The following is a 20,134-nucleotide window of genomic DNA, read 5'->3' as shown; positions in this document are numbered from 1 at the left end:
TGAGCACTAATGCATCATGTGGTCCTCCTCTTCCAGTGAGTACTACTTCAGCCTCCACAACCTGGAGCGAGACTTCTTCCTGAGGAGAAAGATGGACGCCCAGGGCTTCCTCCCCATCTCCCTCATCGCCAGCTTCCACAGAGTGCAGGCCCTCACCATGGATATCAGCCTCATCATGGAGGTAATATCACATCTTTAACGGGTTGAATAAATGCCACGTATCAGACTTGTCGAGCAGTAATGTCACGTTACGATGTTCTTTCTCTGCTTTTTTACGGTTTGTGTACCGAACATACTCTGAATGTAACCTGGAGCCAATGTTCTGCCAGCCTAATTGGCATCTTTTACACGTGTATTTGCTTTGAATTAACTTGTTACGGTGTTCTTTCTCTGCCTTTCACTGTTTGCGTATCAAAGACACTTGAAATGTAACCTGGAGCCAAAGTTCATCCAGGCTAACTGGCACCTTTTACACGTGTATTTGCTTTGAATTAACTTTTAATCATCATAAGAACACTATGTGACAAGACTAATATTTGAAGAAGAACCATGAGAAATTATAGCTTGTTGCTTTTAAAAAATATAAATAAAAAAATACAAAAGTTTGTGAAAAAATAATTAAAATAAACAGCAATCTGGGATTAAACAGCAATCTGGGATTAAGAAAGAGAAAATCTATTAGTCCTTGTTTTATTGAATCTTAATAAATGTGTTTCCAGGCCCTGAAGAGCAGCAAAGAAGTGGAGCTTGTGGACGACAAGGTGCGCTGTAAAATCGACCCGGAGCGCTGGCCCATCCCCACCCCGACCATCGTGGGTTCCCCTCGAACCGACTTCTCCCAGCTCATCAACTGTCCTGAGTTCGTTCCACGACAGACACTTAATTCCACAAACTCTGGTCAGTATGAATCTCTTCTACTACTTCTCCTTTCAGATACCAAAGTTAGGATTAAAGGAGAAGTCTGGTTGTGAGTTCATCCTACTAACAAGTCCTGTATGTGTGTCAAAAGTCTGATATATCTTCTTCCTCTGTGCCATAGAGCGCCATAGCTGTCCAAACACTATTAAAATCACATCAATGAGCCACACTGTTGCACTGGGTGACATGTTCCTGCATTAATATGAACAGACACTTTCATTTATTATGAGTCAATCGCACATACACCTTCCTGCTGCCACAAATTCTCACTAGAAAACTAAATGTGGATTAATCCGCCACTGAAAAAAGTCTCCAACAAATGCACTACTTCCAGTATGGTGACTAGTTTTTTTGTTGTTGACAAAAACTAGTCACCAGCCATATGTAACTACTACATCAGTAGGAACCAATGAGCTAGATAGTTTTTTAAGTGGATGAATATGATTTTTTTTTTCCCCAAAGGAGCAATGGAATTTAACAAAGTTACAAAACAAAAGCATAAAACTGATGTCTTGCACAGAGACTTCATTGCTTTTGTTAATTCTCTGCTTTTTTGCCTTTACATGTATGTGTAATTAAAATATACAGTATTAATTTCAATATTAATGATTAATTATTAAGTACATTTTAAAGCAACATTACCAAAAGGTTCCAAGTTCTTAAAATGAAGATTGGCTGCTTTCTCGAAACAAGGATAATACATTTTCTATGATAGACAAAGAAAAGCTCAAAATCTTCACATATAATAAGAGGGAACGTACATTTTTTTCCTTTATAACATTTAGCATAAATTAATTTCCAGCAATTTTAGCTTAAGTGAGCACATAAAACATTTTTATCCTCTGATATCTGCTGGGTTTGATAATAACCAAAAGTTACATGTATGCAGCATTCACAAACAGCGGCTGTTACTCGGCAATAAACGTATTCACATAAACCTTCTTTGTCACAGTTATTGTTGACCGAGTATTAAAGACTTTTCAGTCTTCAGCGCCTCCTGCAGCTAAATGCGAGCTGACGTGTGATTTTAAAGCGGTGCTGGAGGTTGTCTGAGTGTGTGATGTGTGATGTGCTTGGGCCTTTCAGCTTCGTCGCCTGTGAAGGAGACTCCTCCCGAGTCTGCTGAGCCTCAGGACTCAGCTGAACCCAGCTCCTCCAGTCAGGAGTCGCTCCCAGCCAAAGACGCCCCCAAGCCTGACCCCGACGCCTGGATCCAGGTGGAGAAACGCCACCGACAGCCCTCCGGAAAGGTACCAAACAACTAAAGTCTTTCAAACACCATTTTTCATCCCTTCTTATCCCTTCTTCATGTCCTCCATCCTCTGTCATTTCCTGCTGTCCGTCTTTCCGTTTGTGTCCTCCACCTTTCGGGCGACAGCACGTCAGTGATGACGTTTGTGTTGTCGACTCTTCTCCTCCCTCAGAGCTCCAACCCGACCCCCTACCCTCTACAGTTGAGTACTTCCTGCTTTTACTTGCTTCTTTTTTTTCTATCACCTCATCTCCACTGCCTGTTCTTCTCTCGTTCATTTCCATTGCTCACGTTTACAGTCAAACCTCCAATTTTTCAAATGTAGTCTTCATGTTTGCTCAAACTCCATTTTATTTGTTTTTCACCCTTTTGTCTTGCCTTAATTTTTAACCCTCATCCATTCTTAAAAATCATGTTTACGTCTCGTAAATTACACAGTGTGAGTTACAGTAAAGGACAAGCATTTTCAAAAGTTTGACGTTTGACTTTTTTCCAACATAATATTGATTTAAAAATTAATCATTAATTCCAGTCCTTATTTTAGCATAAGCACATTCTCACCCTAGAAACTGGGCAAGACATTTCTGATAGTTTGATTGCAATGTTTGATTTAATCATATTTATTTTACATATTTGAACTCATTTAACAGGGGCCTTGCACATTAATAGACATTGCTTTAAATGTGCTAAATTCAACCAAAAATATACTGTTCTTGCCAACATAACAATTAAAAAAAAATGAAATTAAGATTGCTATTGAATCAGGATGCAAAGCAGTAATAAAAAGGGAATATTATTAAGGGAAGATAATATTGTTCAATTCATGATATCATTATTGTATAATTGTAAAAGTGGACATAATTTACTTTTCCGTTTTTTCATAAGTCATATAAATGTTTTGTCGTCATATTAGAAGTGTCAAATAATGCACTAATGTAAAAGTAAACACATCATCTGCAGTGTTTACATTACATACACTGTTACATGTAGCTATGCGCTAACGTCAGGAAAAACTGTAAACGTGGTTGCCGATTGTTGTAAATTTTTCCCCAATTTTGGGTCACACATCCTATTGAAACATGTTTGATTATTTAGTGTTTGGTTTAGAAGCTTTTGTTAGTGATTTTTTGCAGCAGAAAATGCTGCTACAGGTAGACTGTTACTGACATATGCCGACTGCAAAGATGGACGCCGAGAGCACAAATGCATTTTTACAACATCCTGTAGAACTTTTTCATTCAATTTTCTATTTCATCGCCCCGCCGTGTAGTTTCATGCTCCTCGTGTTTGTTCCCTCGTTCATTGCTGTATCACTCACTGTGTCGTCTAGGAGCGCAGCAAGACTTCTCCACGCAGCCTCCAGGCTCCTTCGCAGGCCTTGCCCGACCAGGAGGAGCTGGACTTCCTGTTTGATGAAGAAATGGAGCAGCTAGCGCCCAGAAAGAACAAGTTCACCGACTGGTCAGACGAGGACGACTCTGACTACGAGCTGGATGACCAGGATGTCAACAAGATCCTCATCGTCACCCAGACCCCTCCTTACATCCGTAAGCACCCCGGGGGCGACCGCACGGGCAACCACGAGTCCCGAGCAAAGCTCACCACCGACCTCGCTAAAGCCATCAACGACGGACTGTTTTACTACGAGCAGGACCTGTGGAAGGAACCGGAACAGGTTGAGATCAGCAAGGTAAGAAAAACATGGAGATACTATCTCTAATGATGGATTAGAAAGCTTACAACATTTTAATCTGTAGACGTTAGAAGCCGATTTTTGTCCCTTCTGGCAATTTGTCCCTCAGAACGTTTTCTCTTTTAGGTGATTAAGAGACAATAAAATGTACCTGAACATAATAATAATAATCATAACCATAATCATAATAATAATTTTATATTTATAATAATAATAATAATTTATAATAATTTTTTTAAATAATTTTTTTATTATATATTATAGTACTATGCGGAAAAAACAGCAGATAAATACACAAAACAACAATAAAATCCGAACGTCATAATCATAAAAGCTTATAAACTTTACTTTTTTATTTCTATTTTTTGGCACAGTGCAGACAACAGAATAAAATAAATAATAAAACCGCTTTGGTACGGTTTGACATTTTGCTACTACTGAGTCATTTTTTTTCTCCACAGACTGTTTTGTTTTCTCAGTTGTTTGATTGTGTACGAGTGACAGAATAATCTTCCCTGTGTCCTTAAAAACAACTTACTGGGTGTATGAGCCACATGAAGCTAGAAAATGTTGACAACTAAATCCAAACATTTCCATTTTAATTTGGTGCGTTTATCACTTGCCTGAGAGAAAATAGAAGCCAGTGAACTAGATTGTTCTCGCTGTTTGGCTTTGACTGAACATGATTCACTTCCTGTTATTGAATCAGCTGCCATGGTGTTAACCACCTATTCCTTTTTTTTTTAAACTCTCAGTAGGTCAGCAGGGTCACTCTGGCCACAGTTAATAAGGGCAAAAGCATAAAGGAAACCAAGCTGCCAGACACAAATACACACTGAGAGCCACTCTGATGCTTTTACAGATGTAATAACAATTCTTTTACTGAAAGTGAAGAATGAAACATCTTCAATTTAAATGTATATGTGTGGCATATATATATATGGGAAATTTTCTCAAGATATTCTGTAGTCACAAGCTGTTTAACCTCTTAGCACGAAGTCCCTTTTTATAGACAATTGGGGTTGGCGGACAGAATTTTTAGGGGGAGATAGCAGGTTAATAGTAGATGTCACATAGAAGTGATGTAAACCATCTGAAAGCCGGAACTTGAAGATTAATTTGAGATACAGCTCAGCAGTGTGTGTCAAGTTGTTATAGTCATACATCTCTAATATGTATAAATTAATCATTTTAATAAGATCATTAAAGTGTATAAGGGCTTATAACATTGTGATATGAGTATATTAACCCATTTAGGCCTAAAAAGCCTGGAAAAAATGCCTGTAAAACCTATTGGCGATTTTAAAAACACCCCCTAAAACCTGAAGTTTTCTGGAAATTCAACAGAAGTGTCAACGCCTACTAAATAATCGATTTTTCATATTTGAGAGCTTATACCTGTTATATCTGAGCTCCCTCTGCTATAGTCGTCTTCCGCCATGATTTCAGTTCTTGAAAAGTCCCATGTTGCATTTCGACACTCCCACATATATTCTTCTTCATTTCATTGGCCAAGAGACCAAAAATAGGTGGAAAAAACAACAAATACTACAAAACGACGTATCCGCTTTCCCGGCTTTAATGGTAGAATAATGCAGGAGCGCCTCCGGTTTTAATGGTAGAAATGAGGTAATGTTTTCCCGGCTTAAATGGGTTAAGTCCATTTCAATCATGCTCAATTATGTCTCATAAGTTGTTGTTGGAATTTTTGGGTTGATACTATTTGTTGCGCAGATTTGGTGCTAAATTTCACCACTTTATGTTACTAAAAATAGATAAAATTGATCAAAAACCCCTAAACAGAAACACCTTTGGAACGTCACAAAAAAGTCCATGCTGTGATTAGGTTTCTAAAACTTTTGACATTTTGGAGATTTCTGTATTGTTGGCGACTGGATGGCGAGCACTTCTGCTCTGTAAACTGCTGAGAAACCCCCTGATGTCAATACAGCTAGGTAAGCCATCCATCCTGTGAATGCTCCAGGTCTCCAGTTTGTGGTTGTAAAGTTTCATGAGGCTGTGATTATCCAAGAGGTCAGGTGATTTAGCTTTAAAACTGAACCCACTATAGCCTCTGGAAGGATAAAGTCTGAAAAAGGGGCTGTCAGAATGCTAAGAGGTTAATAAAAACGAAACTTAAAAAAATAAAAAATAAATCCCACACAAAGGCTACAGTCTGGTGTTCCCCCTCTCAAGTTTTAGGATTCAGACACCTCATTAAAGTTCAGCCCTGCTGGCGCTCCGAACACTTTGACATAAAGACTTTGTGACAGAGCTGTTAAACCTCACGCTGCGGAGCGGGACAAAAATAAACTACTATTTATCGCCCACTGTACAAGCCTCCGTACGACATGTGTGTCACACAGCTGCTTCCAGAAGCAAGTGACCTGCTTTCTGGAGAAGCTGCCTCGTCTGCAGAAACACAGTCTATATGTTACACACCGTTATGCAATTTTATTTTATTACAGAATTATTTGGCAATACTTTATGGTCCAGGATCAGTATACAGTCTAGTTTTATCACAGTTACAATATTATATAGACGTTTTTATGACCCAGATACAATGACAGACACTTGTCCTTCATTAACCCTCTGAAACCCAAAAAGTTTTTTACAATGACTTTTCTTTAAATAATATATTTTGTTACTGTTAAAGTGACAGTAAATGGTTTGTTTTGGTGACAGTTTAAACAATACATGTAAAATAAAGGCATTTTGATAAAAATAAAAAAATCACCAATTGAAGCTTAGATTTGGTTATTTTTTCGAACAAAAAGTCCCACCTGATTTGTTGAAAGGCTTTTTAAATGCAGCTTCTTGCTATTATAAATGGTTTAAAAATAATATTTATTTGCAATTTTTTTTAAATTTTAGTTTTTTGATATAGTCCTGAGCATTGTTCCACAAACTAAATCAGTAATTTATAATACAGAAGTTGGATCCCTTTAATTTTTCTCTGATGGGTGAAAATGGAACAAATTATTATAGTAGTAGTATTACTTTTTTCTTATAATACATTTAATGCAGTATGAATTAGTAATGAATTATCTTTATTTCTCTAGCACCTTTCATGCACAGAAAGTAGCCCAAAGTACTTCACATTTAATAGCAAAAACATGAAGAGAGAAAAAAAACACATGACACAAGACAATTTTAAAAACACATGCATACATATTCACAAAAAAATAATTGGAGGAAATAATATAATTTAATTTAAAAAATAAGTGAAACAAGTGAAAGTGCAGCATTAATTCAGAAACTGCAAATGTAGATGAAAGTCAACACCAACGGAACTGTTCAGATCCAGAACATTTTATTTGCTTAATTTTATTAATTTAAGTTTTAAATTTTATTCATAACAAAAAATATACCAAATTTTGTATGGTTCACATGTCATGTCTTATTCTAAAAATTAAATATTAACTACAATAAATACATCAAGATTTAAGTGCTTCAAAGCTGCACACTAGGCAGGATTTGAGTAAATACCAGTCATATCGATCTAATGTACATTGTGTAAAAGCTAAAACTGTTTGAAGGGAATGGATGAAAGAAATTTGTCTGTCAGCTCATTCACCGGCTCAAAGGTTGTCACTGATGTCGCCACATGTGGGAAATGTCACGCCTGAACACACACACACACACGAAGGTCACCAGGGATTTTTTTTTTTTTTTCTGATGCTGACGTGTAAAGTTCAAAGTATGCTGCACATCTGCTGTGTGTCACACAAGCTTTACATGGCTGCAGCTGCTGGCATATCACATCATTTTACCACCGCGTCACTGTGTTATCAGTTTAAACCGCCTGAAATTCAGCCTGAGAGGTTTGAATATTATACAGTCATATGAGCAATGCAGCAACACTCACCTTGTTATTGTGGAATAATAATAATTTTTTCTTCATACAAATGCAGTAAAAAAACTCAAATAATGCAACAGAATAAACTAAATATTAATCACAAGTATTAAATCTCTGTTTGCTTCAAATGATTTAAATTAATAGAGTGAATGTGAAACAGAAGAACTAAAAATATCATGTTTAGTTTTTTCCAAATAACTGCACCATTTAACCTCGTCAGGTCTATAACAATGAATTTTCAGGAAAAGATCACTTTCTTTTGCTTAACTTCATCACCAGTTACACATTTCTTTTCATCTTTTATCTGTTTTTCCCACTACTTGCAGATATGGAAGAATAACAAAAAAATAATAAAAAATAACGTCTCATGTTAAATGAAACGCCTTTACACAGGCATTTTTAAAATTATGATTTAAAAAATTAGAATGAAAAATGGATAATTAAACTGGACAATGTATTTTTTCTGATTTATTTTTAACATTTTATTTTTTCATTTTTAACAGAATAAAACATTCCCTGACGTATCCTCCCATTAAAAAAATAAAATTAAGATAAATGAAATTAAGTAAAATGAAATAATCATAAAATAATAAATAAAATAAAGAGACATTTAAGAAGGGCGGCATTTGCAATAGTTAAAATGAGAATAACAATTGCATTTTCAGTGACACGCCATTTTACTTCCAGTTTTTGTTAGTTTAGTAAGTAGTAGTAGTTTAGTAAACGCCAAGCGTAATGTGTAAATGTATCTTTAATTGTTAAAAAATATAGATTTGAACAGAAAAATGTATTTTATGCTGTACTCATTATACAATTTAGACATTTAAATTAAGTAAAAAAAATCTGTAAATTACAGTTTGTATGATGTTTACAGATTTATATCTGTTGGTGCTTCAGCTTTCTAAAAAATGCTAATTAATGAATTTAAATGTACTAAATTTGGTGTCTTAACCCATTTTTAACTCGTTGTCCATGTTGTTCCGCAGCAGGAAGTTGAGAACTTTAAGAAACTGAACGTCATCACTCAGGATGAGTTTGAAACACTCACCCCCAAAGTGCCCGTTGACCCGAACCAGGAAGTCCCGCCTCTGCTAAGTCCAGGTGGGAACTGAGCTTCCTGTTTGCTTTATTTTAACCAAACCTTTGTGTTATTTATCAAACATCTCCTTTGTAATGTCTGTTTCTTTAACTCTGTTCTAACCACCTTGTGTTTTTTGGTCTCAGTGGACAGCGGAGCAGACTTGTCCCGCTCTCTGCCGACGACGGTCCCAGAGTCCCCCGTCGTCCACCAGCCCCGAACCCCCAGAACGCCTCGCACCCCCGGACGCCAGGACCCCAACAAGACGCCTCGCTTCTACCCCGTCATGAAGGAGAGCGGCACCATCGACGGACAGGTGAGTTCAGGCTGTAGAGATGCTCCTTTATGTCAGACTAATGACGGGAATAACTGGTATTAAGTGATTAAGACCAGGTTTGGTACTGAAGTAAAATATAAAATTTAATTTGAGGTCATGATGCTTAATCTGAGAGGTTGTGAGACGATTAACAGGTTCCAGGGGGGAAAAAAGCATATTTCTGATACACAAAAACATGATTGTCCTCCAGTTGTTAATATGTTGGTTGCAAATTCCTGAATAATTTAACCTCTTTAGGTCTTTTATAAATTAAATAACGATGAGGAAAGTGGTAAGGAGTCTAAATAAACATTAGTTCTCTTTAATCCTCTGAGTCACAAGCAGTTTCAGTTCTTAGTGAGACAAGTAGAATTATGTGATTTTGTTTAAAATATCACTATTTTAACTTTAAATTTGTTTGTTGTTTGTGTATTTTAAGTGTTCGGCACATGATTCGTTGAAGGACTGTCAAAAATGTGAAATTTTCAATGATACATTTTTTACATTTTCCGGCTATGATAAAGGTTGGATCTGGAAAACTTTGACTTTAGTCAAAGATTTAGTAGTTTAAATATACAGAAACTCCCAGTTTAATGCCCACTGACAACACTTTATCTTACTGAAATCTTAGGGTTTCTGTTTGTGCTGTTATTTATTGACATGGGACTGGAAATTATCTCGTTGCATTTCACTGCAGGCAGATACTGCCGACCTGTTACCTGTTTTGCATGTCTGTGTTAACATGGTTACAAAAGGCAAATAACAATTGTGAATACCTCTCTGTCTTCCCGACTATGAAATGGAGTTCAAAGGCCTTGTTTTATGATTTTAGATATCAGCTGAGCTCCTGAAGAGACAAAAGCGCCTTAAAAATCCAATTTTAACTTAAATTACCCCAAACCAAACCACAAGTAGTGCAACCCTAACTAGACTTTAATCCCAGTATGCCAGTTATCAAGGAGATGCTGTAGCTAAAAGCTCTATCCTGACCTGGTATATATCTCTTTTTAACATGAGTCTGTTGTTGTGGTTTCTTGTTGCAGACGCCGAGGAAGAAGAAGACCCGCCACAGTTCGAACCCTCCGCAGGAAGCCCACATCGGCTGGGTGATGGACTCCCGTGAACACCGGCCGCGCTCCGCCTCCATCAGGTCCGACTGCTTGTTTTCCTTCTCGACTGTAAAGATTCTGCCTTTCAGTTGAAGTTTCACTTCTAAAGCAGAAGAAGAACACAAACAGTGACTTCCTTCTTTCGCTCTGAGAGCCTGTTCTCCCACTGTCTCCTCTTTATTGTGGTTGTTCTGCTTGACCTTTATTCACTTCTCTGCATCAAGAGGCACCTGAAGTCCTTTACAAAGCAACAAACGGTATTAATAACAGATCTCCTGGCCAAGTTATTTTCGCTTAGAGTTATTTAATATGTTCTGCTATAACAGACAATTTAATATCTACATTATCCTACTTAACACAGCTGCACAGCTCACAATTAATATGCACAGTTTTTAAAAGCAATCCATTGTTGACAAGAATCACTCAATAAGTGGTTAACTTTCATCGTTGTAAAATAGCATAAAAATAATGTTTTTATGATTAATCAATTAATCATTTAATCCCCCCCCCCCAAAAAAAATGCCCATCACAAGTTCATTTAGCACATTGTATCAATATCAAATATCCAAACCCCCCAAAATATTAAATTCACAACTGGAAGGGTACTCTGAGGTCACAGATCTTTTCCAAGCCCAAATGATGATTAATAATTGATAATTCATTTCTACCTAGTGATACATATCCGCTCCAAAATGTATCTTTCTTTGCCGATGCTGCACTCCTCCACCAGGTTTCATAAAAAAACATTTTTTTTTCTAAACTGGCTGACGAACAGTCAAGCAAACCTCCTTGCCAGTGTTAATAATTATATAAAAGAGAGGAGAGCAGCATACAGTCATTAAAAAATATTAGACCACCCTTTTTCCCTCAGTTACTGTTAATTATAATGCCTGGTTCAACTAAAGGTACATTTGTTTGGGGAAATATAATGATAACAACAAAAAAAAGCTCATACGAGTTTAAATTAAGAGCTGATATTTAGCCATTTTCCATGGTTTTCTTGATAATAACCAAAAAAGAAAACCTTGAACCTGCTTCTTTTTCCTTGATAAATGACTAATGGTTTTCTGCCAGTCAACAAATTGTTTTTTGCAGCTAGTAAACAAAATGTAATAATTTGATAGGCCAAATGGATATAATGAATAAAAGTAAACCTTGATAGGATTGATAGATTGAAGTCAAATAAGAGAAAGAGAAATCTAAGATGTGAAAAACTGCCACTCAAACCTTTTCTCGCCCCTTCTGTCCTCCTGCAGCAGCTCCAACGCCTCCCCATCAGAAGGAGCTCCGCTGTCAGGAAGTTACGGCTGCACCCCACAGTCTCTGCCCAAGTTCTGGCATCCATCCCACGAGCTGCTGAGGGACAACGGCTTCACTCAGCAGGGATACCACAAGTACCTCCGACGGTGCCTTAACGGTAGGCAAAATTCACTCACATCATCACATACTCACTTTTAGAACAAATATTGGATTCATGTAAACTGTAAAGCTTGTTTTTGTGCTCTCTTGTGACTGAGTCTGGTTGTTTTTTTTCCAGAGAGGAAACGGTTGGGGATCGGCCAGTCTCAGGAGATGAACACTCTGTTCAGGTTCTGGTCCTTTTTCTTGAGAGACAACTTCAACAGGAAGATGTATGAGGAGTTCAAACTGCGCGCAGTGGAAGACGCCAAAGAAAACTACAGGTAAGGAGGACTTCAGGTGTTTATGCCAGAATTTATGTTTTTTTCTGGATGTGGCATCCTACAGTTTCAGAGTGAAAGTTTCTTTTACGGCGCTGTTATTAAATTAAAAACAGCTGTACACATACAGTTGTTATGATTCCATTATCTATGATCAAATACTAGCGAGTGGTGCTAATACAGCCATGCAAGTGCAACAGCACAAGACATAGCAAGCCATCTAATATTATTGTATCAACACAAGTGATACTCCACCACCGAAACTTCTCCTCCCAGAAGTCTAAAACTCCTGTGCTGCTGGTGTAAACACCAACACTCCCTGATCTTACTCACTAAGATTAGCATAAGTCTAACAACTCCATAAATCAGAGTCGAGGCAGGGCAGCCGGAGCACATCGGAGGGAAAAACAGATAATATTTCTCCATGAAATAAAATCCAGTTTCAGTGCGCAATAGGAATGACAGAGGCATTTCATTAGACTATCACAAGCCATAGCATAAAAGTGATTTGTATATTAAATAACAATTTCAAAGAAGTTGAGACGTTGTATATAAAACAAAATCCTTTTTGACACAATTGAAAACTGTACAAAGAGAATATATTTAATCCCTTTAAACCCACCGACCCACCAGTGTTTGCAGGTAGGGTTAAAAACTTTTTTATTGTTTTTTTTAAACTGATGTAGTTTCAGTTGTGCTTTAGCCACAAATTCAACAACTGCAGAAACTAGAAGATGTTACCTGTCATGATGACACATTTTCTTCTGTTCTTCTTTGAAAATTCTCTTTTTTTTTTTCTCTTAACCCTTCCCCGATCCCTAAACCTACCCGGGCAGGTGGATTTTTTTGTAAATATATTCTGGATATGACTTAGTGCCCCAACTTCTTTGGTATCTGAGTTATAAAATAGCCAAATAATAACAAAACTAACCAAATATACGCTCTGAATTAAAAATCTGATACACTTGTTTTTATTTGTTTTAAACAGCGTCCCAACTTCTTGAGAAGAGTTATAAAATAATGTTGCATAATGTTTCTTTAAATGTTGTGCTCGACTGTAAACACATTTCTGTGCCTTGGGCGGAAAATGCAAAATATGTATTTGTCTGTACATAAGAAATGTACACAAGCCAAATTGTGGTCAAAATGAGCCCTCGAGACAATAGTCACTTGACTACAAGAGCAACACCTCAAGGCCTTTTTTAGGTGGAGCTCTGATGTTATTGTCTGCATGAGATGTGTGCCACTTCAAGTTAAAGTTTAAAATTGTTACGGTTTGCGTACCTCTTGACAAATGCATCATTTCCAAAAGATTACAATGTCCTCTCTGAGGGAGCTTGACCACCTGCTGGGCTCCTGATCCCTCAGCGCCTGCAGTGTTTGACCGTTATTACTCGACAGCAGAAGGGAGGCAGCTTCCACGCTGCAACATTATTATGCACCTGCCAGAAGCAGTCTTCACTCACCTGCCAAACCTACATTCTTGTCTGAATACTTGCAGGTTGAAGTTAGGCGTGTGTGCTCTGACAGTGTTGCAACCCCATCAGCTGTTTATGCAGCAGCTTCATTAAACTGGTCAACTCGTCTGTCTGGTTTGTCTGACAGCTGCTTCGAAGCCATTAATAATCTGTGACACAAAGCTTTTATTGTTGGAGAAACGTGGGAAAATAGCTGCTACACTACAGATGACTTTATGTTGCAGCAGTTGCATCACATAACATCGTGTATATGTTGATACACTTGCTTCTGGCAGACAGATTTGTTTACTCGCCACCATGGTCAGAGTGCAGGTAAATATTTGTCTACTCTCTGCAGGTACGGACTGGAGTGTCTCTTCAGATACTACAGTTACGGTTTGGAGAAGAGATTCAGGTTAGATCTGTTCAAGGACTTTCAAGAAGAGACTCTCAAGGACTTTGAAAAAGGTAATTCACATCAGAAAGTAATCCTGCACTTCACCTGCCACAATCATTGGTTTGCCAGGATTTTCAAAATAAAATCACATAACTGGTCAGTGTGACAGTTGCTAAACACAAACGTGGTTTTCTCCTTAATGCAATACTTTTTTTTCTTACTTTTTTTTTAACCAAAGGCGACATTAATATGTTAAATATACAAAGACATAAAGCCAAATTAAGTTTTTAATCATCAAAATAAATTTTGAATATGTTTTTTCAGAATTTCTCATTTCATAGCCTTTTTAAAAAAGATTTTATTATTAAATATAACAAATAATTTTAAATAGTCAAAGAAAAACAGTTAACATAAAATTAATATAAAATATAGTAACAAAATATAACAGGCAATGAAATATATCCATAAAAGAATAATGGAAATATATAAAATATGATAAATAATATTAAATAACAATATTTATTATATATTTGAAAAAATAGATACACTCAGGGAAAAATAAATAATAATATATTTCAAACTAAGGATATATTGTGAAACATTCAACTGTTTATACAATAGTTACAAATGCTTCATTTGGTTAGTTGTGAACAATCATTAATAAACTTAAATGTATTTAAATCTGTTTGCCGCTGTATTATAGTGTGTTGCAAACATTTACTTATTCTTCATATACAACTTATAAATACTAAATAAAACCAACATTTGTCCTGTAAACCTGCTTGACCCGACTTAAAAGTTCAGTTTGCAGATTTCCTTTCTCTAAGCTGAATGTGTGAAAAGAGAAAAAGGGGATTAATGTAGATTTCTCAACGCTGTGACTGCGACTCAGTGAAGCAGAATGTAGGACTTGAGCAGCAACTTATTTCCAGCTGAGTTATTTTAGTAGTCAGTAGCGCGTTTCCCATTCAAACTTGATCTGTCAGAGAGATGAAGTTATCCGCAGACTAAACAACACTAACCAGTTCATGTCTGACCACAATCACCAACCGAATGATTTACTTTTGAGTCACAACCTGCTATCATAATCAATTAAAACAGTTCATAGATGTATGAATTGTTTTCTCAAAGCACTCAAGTTATTTCAGTGTCACGTAATTTCTTATTATCTGATGAATAATAAAGCCTTTTTTGTTTCTTTATTAGCTTTTTAGACCATACAAAATACAGTTAAACAGTTAAGATACATTTAAACAGTATCCCAATGCCACAAGTATCCATAGCCTACAAACATACATTAAATGGTCAGTATAATAACCACACAGATAACACAAATGAGTTAAGATGACATAAAATACAATCATTTAAATGTAATCTAATGACAATAATCAAAGAAACAAATTAACAAAAAGAAATGGGGCAGGGGTTACATGTCTAAGTAATAAAGCCTCTAATCGGCTAAACGTGTCTATAGGGGAAAGTTTATACAGTAGGAATAATATGGCTTTAGTTTTTGCACAGAAATGAATCATGTGACAATATTCCAGCAGCAGGATATGACAACTCTCACTGTGTCTGAAATCACTTCCCTTTAACCACACAGTTTATGTTCTGTATAAAGTTTTATAGATTGAGACTTTAATTTTTAGCTTTTTCAAGACAATTTCACCGTTTTCTGTGTTGCATTTTTAAGATTTGACACCGAATAAGTGTTACTTTGTGGTTAATCAGCTGTGTTGTTTCCTCCTCCTGCAGGTCAGCTGTATGGACTGGAGAAGTTCTGGGCCTTCTTAAAATACTCTAAAATAAAGAACCAGCCGATCGACCCAAAGCTGCAGGAACACCTCTCCCAGTTCAAGAACCTGGAGGACTTCAGGGTGGTGGTAAGTCGATATATCTACTTGTTTAACGACACTAACATTAACATTCTGCAGATTTGAGCTCCTCAGCCAGAGCCGAATGACAGCTAACATTACTTTAACTTTCCTTAATTGCTAAGCTAATACTAGCAAGGCTAATACTGTCATAACCATGACCAAACTCGGCAATTAGCTTTTTGATTTTGGAATATATATTCCCTGTTGACACATACACACACACATTCACACACTGGTGGCTCAGCTTTTCCTACTACCCAACATGCTCATCAGTTAATCCCCATTCACAAGTAATTTGCCCAAAGATACTGAGACATGTACAGGGATGAACCAGGGATCAATTTGTCGTTCCATCATTTCAACATAAAACCAACAGTCTTTGTACTGTTTTCAACTGAATATATGTTAATTATCACATTCTGTTGCGGTGCTTGTTAAATCCATTTATGTCGACAGTCTAAGTCCTGCCTTTTAGACGACCAAACAGCAGCTGCAAAGAGAAAACCGAACAACAAAAATGTTCCAATTAACTTTAACATGAAGTGAAAACACTGCAAAAGGTAAATTTCTAGGACGAAATAACACGTATAACACCCAAAAACAGCCATTTATTTTTTTGTAATTCAAGTCTTTTTCATCTTTCTCAATATAATCATAAGGAACATAAGAGCAACAGTGTAAACAGAGGAAAGCAAAATAAAAAAAAAGGAAAGAATATTTACTTGTGGTTAGTATCCTTCTTTTATTTACATCAAAAACGTACACCAATCTTCAAAAAACTTTCCTTGGTTATTATTAGTCCTTGCGATTAGAGCTTCAAAAGAGGCAATATCCATCATCAATTTTACCATTCAGCGAGACCTGGCTTCATCTGGCTTTTCCAGTGGCGGAGAACAATCCTAAAGACTGCCAGTAGAAGTCCAAAGTCTTTAAAAACAGCCAAATGTAAACGTACAGCAAGGATAGTAAGTAAAATGTATTTATAGATCATATAAAATAACCAAATGCTTTATAGAAGAAAGGGGGAACATAATACAATAATGAAAACACATTACGTAATTGAAATTACGTAATAATACATACAGTGCAGGGGCCTTTCTAAAAAGGTAGTCATTGCTCTGATACTCCTGCTGACCTCTGACCTTTGTGCCTGCAGCCCCCGATGGGAGAGGAGGGAGGCAGAAGGAGACGTCACTCATCCTCGGCTGGGGATGAAGGGAGGCGTCGGCGAAATCCTTCCAACACTACCTCAAAACCCACGCAGGCGTCCAAAGCCTCCACCGCCACCGCTGCCCCCGCCACCGCCGCTGCTGCTGCACAGAACACACCCAAAGACAAGGCCCAAAAAACAGCCGCTGCCGCCCAGGGGAAGAAGACAGAGCCTGGAGCAGCCAAGAAGGAAAGTGCTGCACCAAATAAATGAAGCTCCCTCCTGCAAGTGTGGGTTTGGATAGAAGAGTCGTGGAGCGAGGCGACATCGGCGGCGGCAGCTCTGAGATCAGCGTTCGCTCTTTTCAGCAGCAAAAAACGTTTTGGTATGAAGAGAGACTGAGCGTGGTTGACTTAATTTGATTGTTTTTATCTGTGCATTTCATTTTTAAAAGCAAGCGTAGGCAGTGAGCTTGAATCTGTACGCCTGACAGCTCGTAACGTTTACAAAAAAACAAAACAAAAAAATGCATTCCCTGCATTTTGCCTTCTTTTTTTTTTTTTTCTTCTCTCAGATGCCAAAACTCTTCAACACGTTTGTTGATCACAATCTGTAAAGAGCTCTGGTCTGTGCGGAGCTCTCTGCCTGTTGAACTGTGATTCTAGTTGCCAAGTTAAGAGAAATAGCAGATAGTCTTGTGTGCCTTAAAGCCCAGAGGGCGATTGGAGACATTACAGTCCAGATTTCACTTCTTAAAGTCTTCCCTTTGATCATTTTGGTTAAAACTGACACCACTTGCAGTTTTTTTTTCTTTTTCTTGAGAGATAAAGATCTTGACAATCAAGTTGACAGCTGCAGTCATAAATTCGTGAAGGACCCCAAGGCTGCTTTTCATTAACACAACGTGCCCTGACGTTTTCACCGACGGGTATAATCTCATCACAATGTTGTTGTTGTTTTTAATTAAATGACATCTTTACGTGGGAAGCTTTACTTTTTAAGTCCCATTTTACACCCAGAGGTAGTATAATTTATTGTTTTTATTTTTACTTGATTTGATGAAATAGTCTTAGGTAATCATTGCAGTTTTTAATGGCTTTTGCTATTGAATATTATAAAAAAAAAGGAAATGTTTGTTGCTGGAATTATGGGTGTGAAGCTAGCATCATAAAACTACAATATATTTTAGCTTGAAGTTTACTCCATATTATGTTTGAGGCTTTGGTGCTTTAGAGCACTTAAATCATTAACTTTCCTTTTACTTCATCGATGAACTTAAAAAAAGAGGTTATAGAGTTGAATTTAAAGAAAAAAATGTAAATACTATAAAAAATCATTTGCTATTCAATTTTTCTTTTTTGATTTTAAGAATTGATTTATCGGTAGTGTGGTTTTGAGTGTGATTTTAGGTTAAAGCAATGCATGTTAATGCCACAGTTCTTGAATTGTAAAATGCAAAAAAATATAAAATAACAGTTGATTGTATGAGCTTGTGTTTGTGTGATCTGTTTCTGCACATTTCTCTCATCAAACCTTTTGGTATTTTGAGTGTTGTTGCTGAGGGCGACCCGCTGAGCCAGACGAGCAGGTTTCTGTTCCCAACAGCAACTGAGGGTGAATTTCATCAGCTGTAAATACAGAAAAGCTGTCAGATGATCTCAATCGACTGTAAATCCAAAGTCAGAATTGTTTCCACATGAGTGCTTTTTAACAGCCATTGCCTCCGACAGAGTAAACAAGCAGCCAGGAGAAAGCATGTTTTAAGAAAGTGCAAATAGCATTTAGATAACAGCTGAATAAAAAGGGCAACACTGGGGAAATAAAAGTGTGAGCTCAAAAACAACACACAACCAGAAATATTACATTAGGTGAAACATTTGTGATCAAAAAAAGTAAAGAAAACTACATTTATTCTATTAGAAATGCATATTTTGGTCTGGAAATGCCTCATTCTGTCCACATGATCATTATTTAACACATTTAAGAAACCAATATAATACCTTAGTGAAGATGTTAAGAAATTCAAGAAAATAAATAACATATATATTGTTTTTATTACAAGTTAGTAGCTGTTTTATTACACTACGGGTCCCGATGGAGGGACAAAAACATCTACGTTCGAGTTAGAAGCGTGGTAGGCGTGTGTTTTGCTGCCTTCAAATGTGCCTCGTAAATCTCATTTCTGAATTGGAGGTGGACATGAATAAGGTTCTGCTGTGTAATTACAGGCGTTTTAATAATGAATAGTTTAACATGAATTTTTAAAACGTCTTAAAAATCATATTAAATATTATATAACTTTATTTCCTGATCTGGGTTTGTGTCACATATTGTAATGTCCATGTTCCTCTTCGTTGACCCTTTACATTACATAAATTATAAATAACATTTATCAGGATTTCACTATGAAAAATGTGAAACAATTAAAATGAATGTAGCTATAATGTAATAAAATATTGTAACTTTTTGTCAGGTAGATCTATATGATATAAAAAAAACATGAAACTGCGAATATAACAACTTATTTTACTATTTGGTTAATTATTAATTGTTTATGTTTGTTTTATTTGTATTAAATTGCAAGATGAAGATGTGGAGTTTTAAACATGAGTACAAATAAACAGGTAGGGAGGGTTTAGAGAAAAAAGCTCTTGTGTTGCATTATGGGAAATGGAGGCCCCTGAGTTTTTAAAGCTTGACACATGTAAAGGGGCTAAAAGTCCAGATGTTTTAGCTCCTGCAGCTTTGACTTGGACTGTTCTTATGTTCGCCTGTTGTTTGGAAGTCCCCCTTTTCTTGTGAAATACAATATTAGATTCCCTTATCTTGATTATGTTTGGATTTTGCACTCTTGGTGACGTGTAAAATATCACTTTGGCTCCTCAAAAATAATTCAAAATAAAATCAAGTTCGATTGACAGTAAAAATATTTATTTTTACCCATATGATAGTATAAAATGTCATTGCTGTTGGTTAATTAAATGTTTTAAATAAAAAATAAATAAAGAAAACAATGCATGGTTGTGTTATCTGCAAATAAATTTCCATAAATGCTTCCTGGGAGTGCACAAGATATTTACTGATTTTAGTTTTTATTTAAAACAGTGGTGTTTTACATTCAATAATTTATCAATAAGTCAATCGACAAAAAAAAATAAGCAACAATTTAGATAAATTATTGAGATTTTCAAATGTGAGTATTTTCTACTTGTTTGATAGTAAATAGAAAAAAGAAAAGATGGTCAGTAATTATCTTTGAATCTCTGAAAATGGTTTTAAATTAAATTAAAGTTTGATTTATAAAGATATGTAAATAAATAAATACAAACAAGCTTCTAACCGATATTGT

The 20,134-nt window shown here is 36.4% G+C and overlaps 1 protein-coding gene across 1 annotated transcript in view; it reads left to right on the top strand.

The window, feature by feature from the left end:
- The window catches only part of larp1b (La ribonucleoprotein 1B), a 33,461-nt gene extending 15,191 nt beyond the window's left edge, over positions 1 to 18,270 (top strand). The window contains exons 8-19 of the mRNA XM_059353101.1: positions 37 to 181; positions 720 to 897; positions 2,005 to 2,168; positions 3,501 to 3,860; positions 8,709 to 8,823; positions 8,947 to 9,116; positions 10,160 to 10,266; positions 11,482 to 11,642; positions 11,763 to 11,907; positions 13,720 to 13,829; positions 15,514 to 15,641; positions 16,792 to 18,270. Coding sequence (XP_059209084.1) covers positions 37 to 181; positions 720 to 897; positions 2,005 to 2,168; positions 3,501 to 3,860; positions 8,709 to 8,823; positions 8,947 to 9,116; positions 10,160 to 10,266; positions 11,482 to 11,642; positions 11,763 to 11,907; positions 13,720 to 13,829; positions 15,514 to 15,641; positions 16,792 to 17,058 — 2,050 coding nt within the window. The 3' untranslated portion in view covers positions 17,059 to 18,270. The remainder of the gene's footprint in view (positions 1 to 36; positions 182 to 719; positions 898 to 2,004; positions 2,169 to 3,500; positions 3,861 to 8,708; positions 8,824 to 8,946; positions 9,117 to 10,159; positions 10,267 to 11,481; positions 11,643 to 11,762; positions 11,908 to 13,719; positions 13,830 to 15,513; positions 15,642 to 16,791) is intronic.
- The last annotated feature ends 1,864 nt before the right edge of the window (positions 18,271 to 20,134 follow it).

Source organism: Centropristis striata, chromosome 16 (assembly GCF_030273125.1).
Source record: "Centropristis striata isolate RG_2023a ecotype Rhode Island chromosome 16, C.striata_1.0, whole genome shotgun sequence".
In the NCBI taxonomy this organism is placed as follows: Eukaryota; Metazoa; Chordata; class Actinopteri; order Perciformes; family Serranidae; genus Centropristis; species Centropristis striata.
Note: the sequence above shows the minus strand (reverse complement) of the source record. Positions and strands in the feature narration are given on the sequence as shown.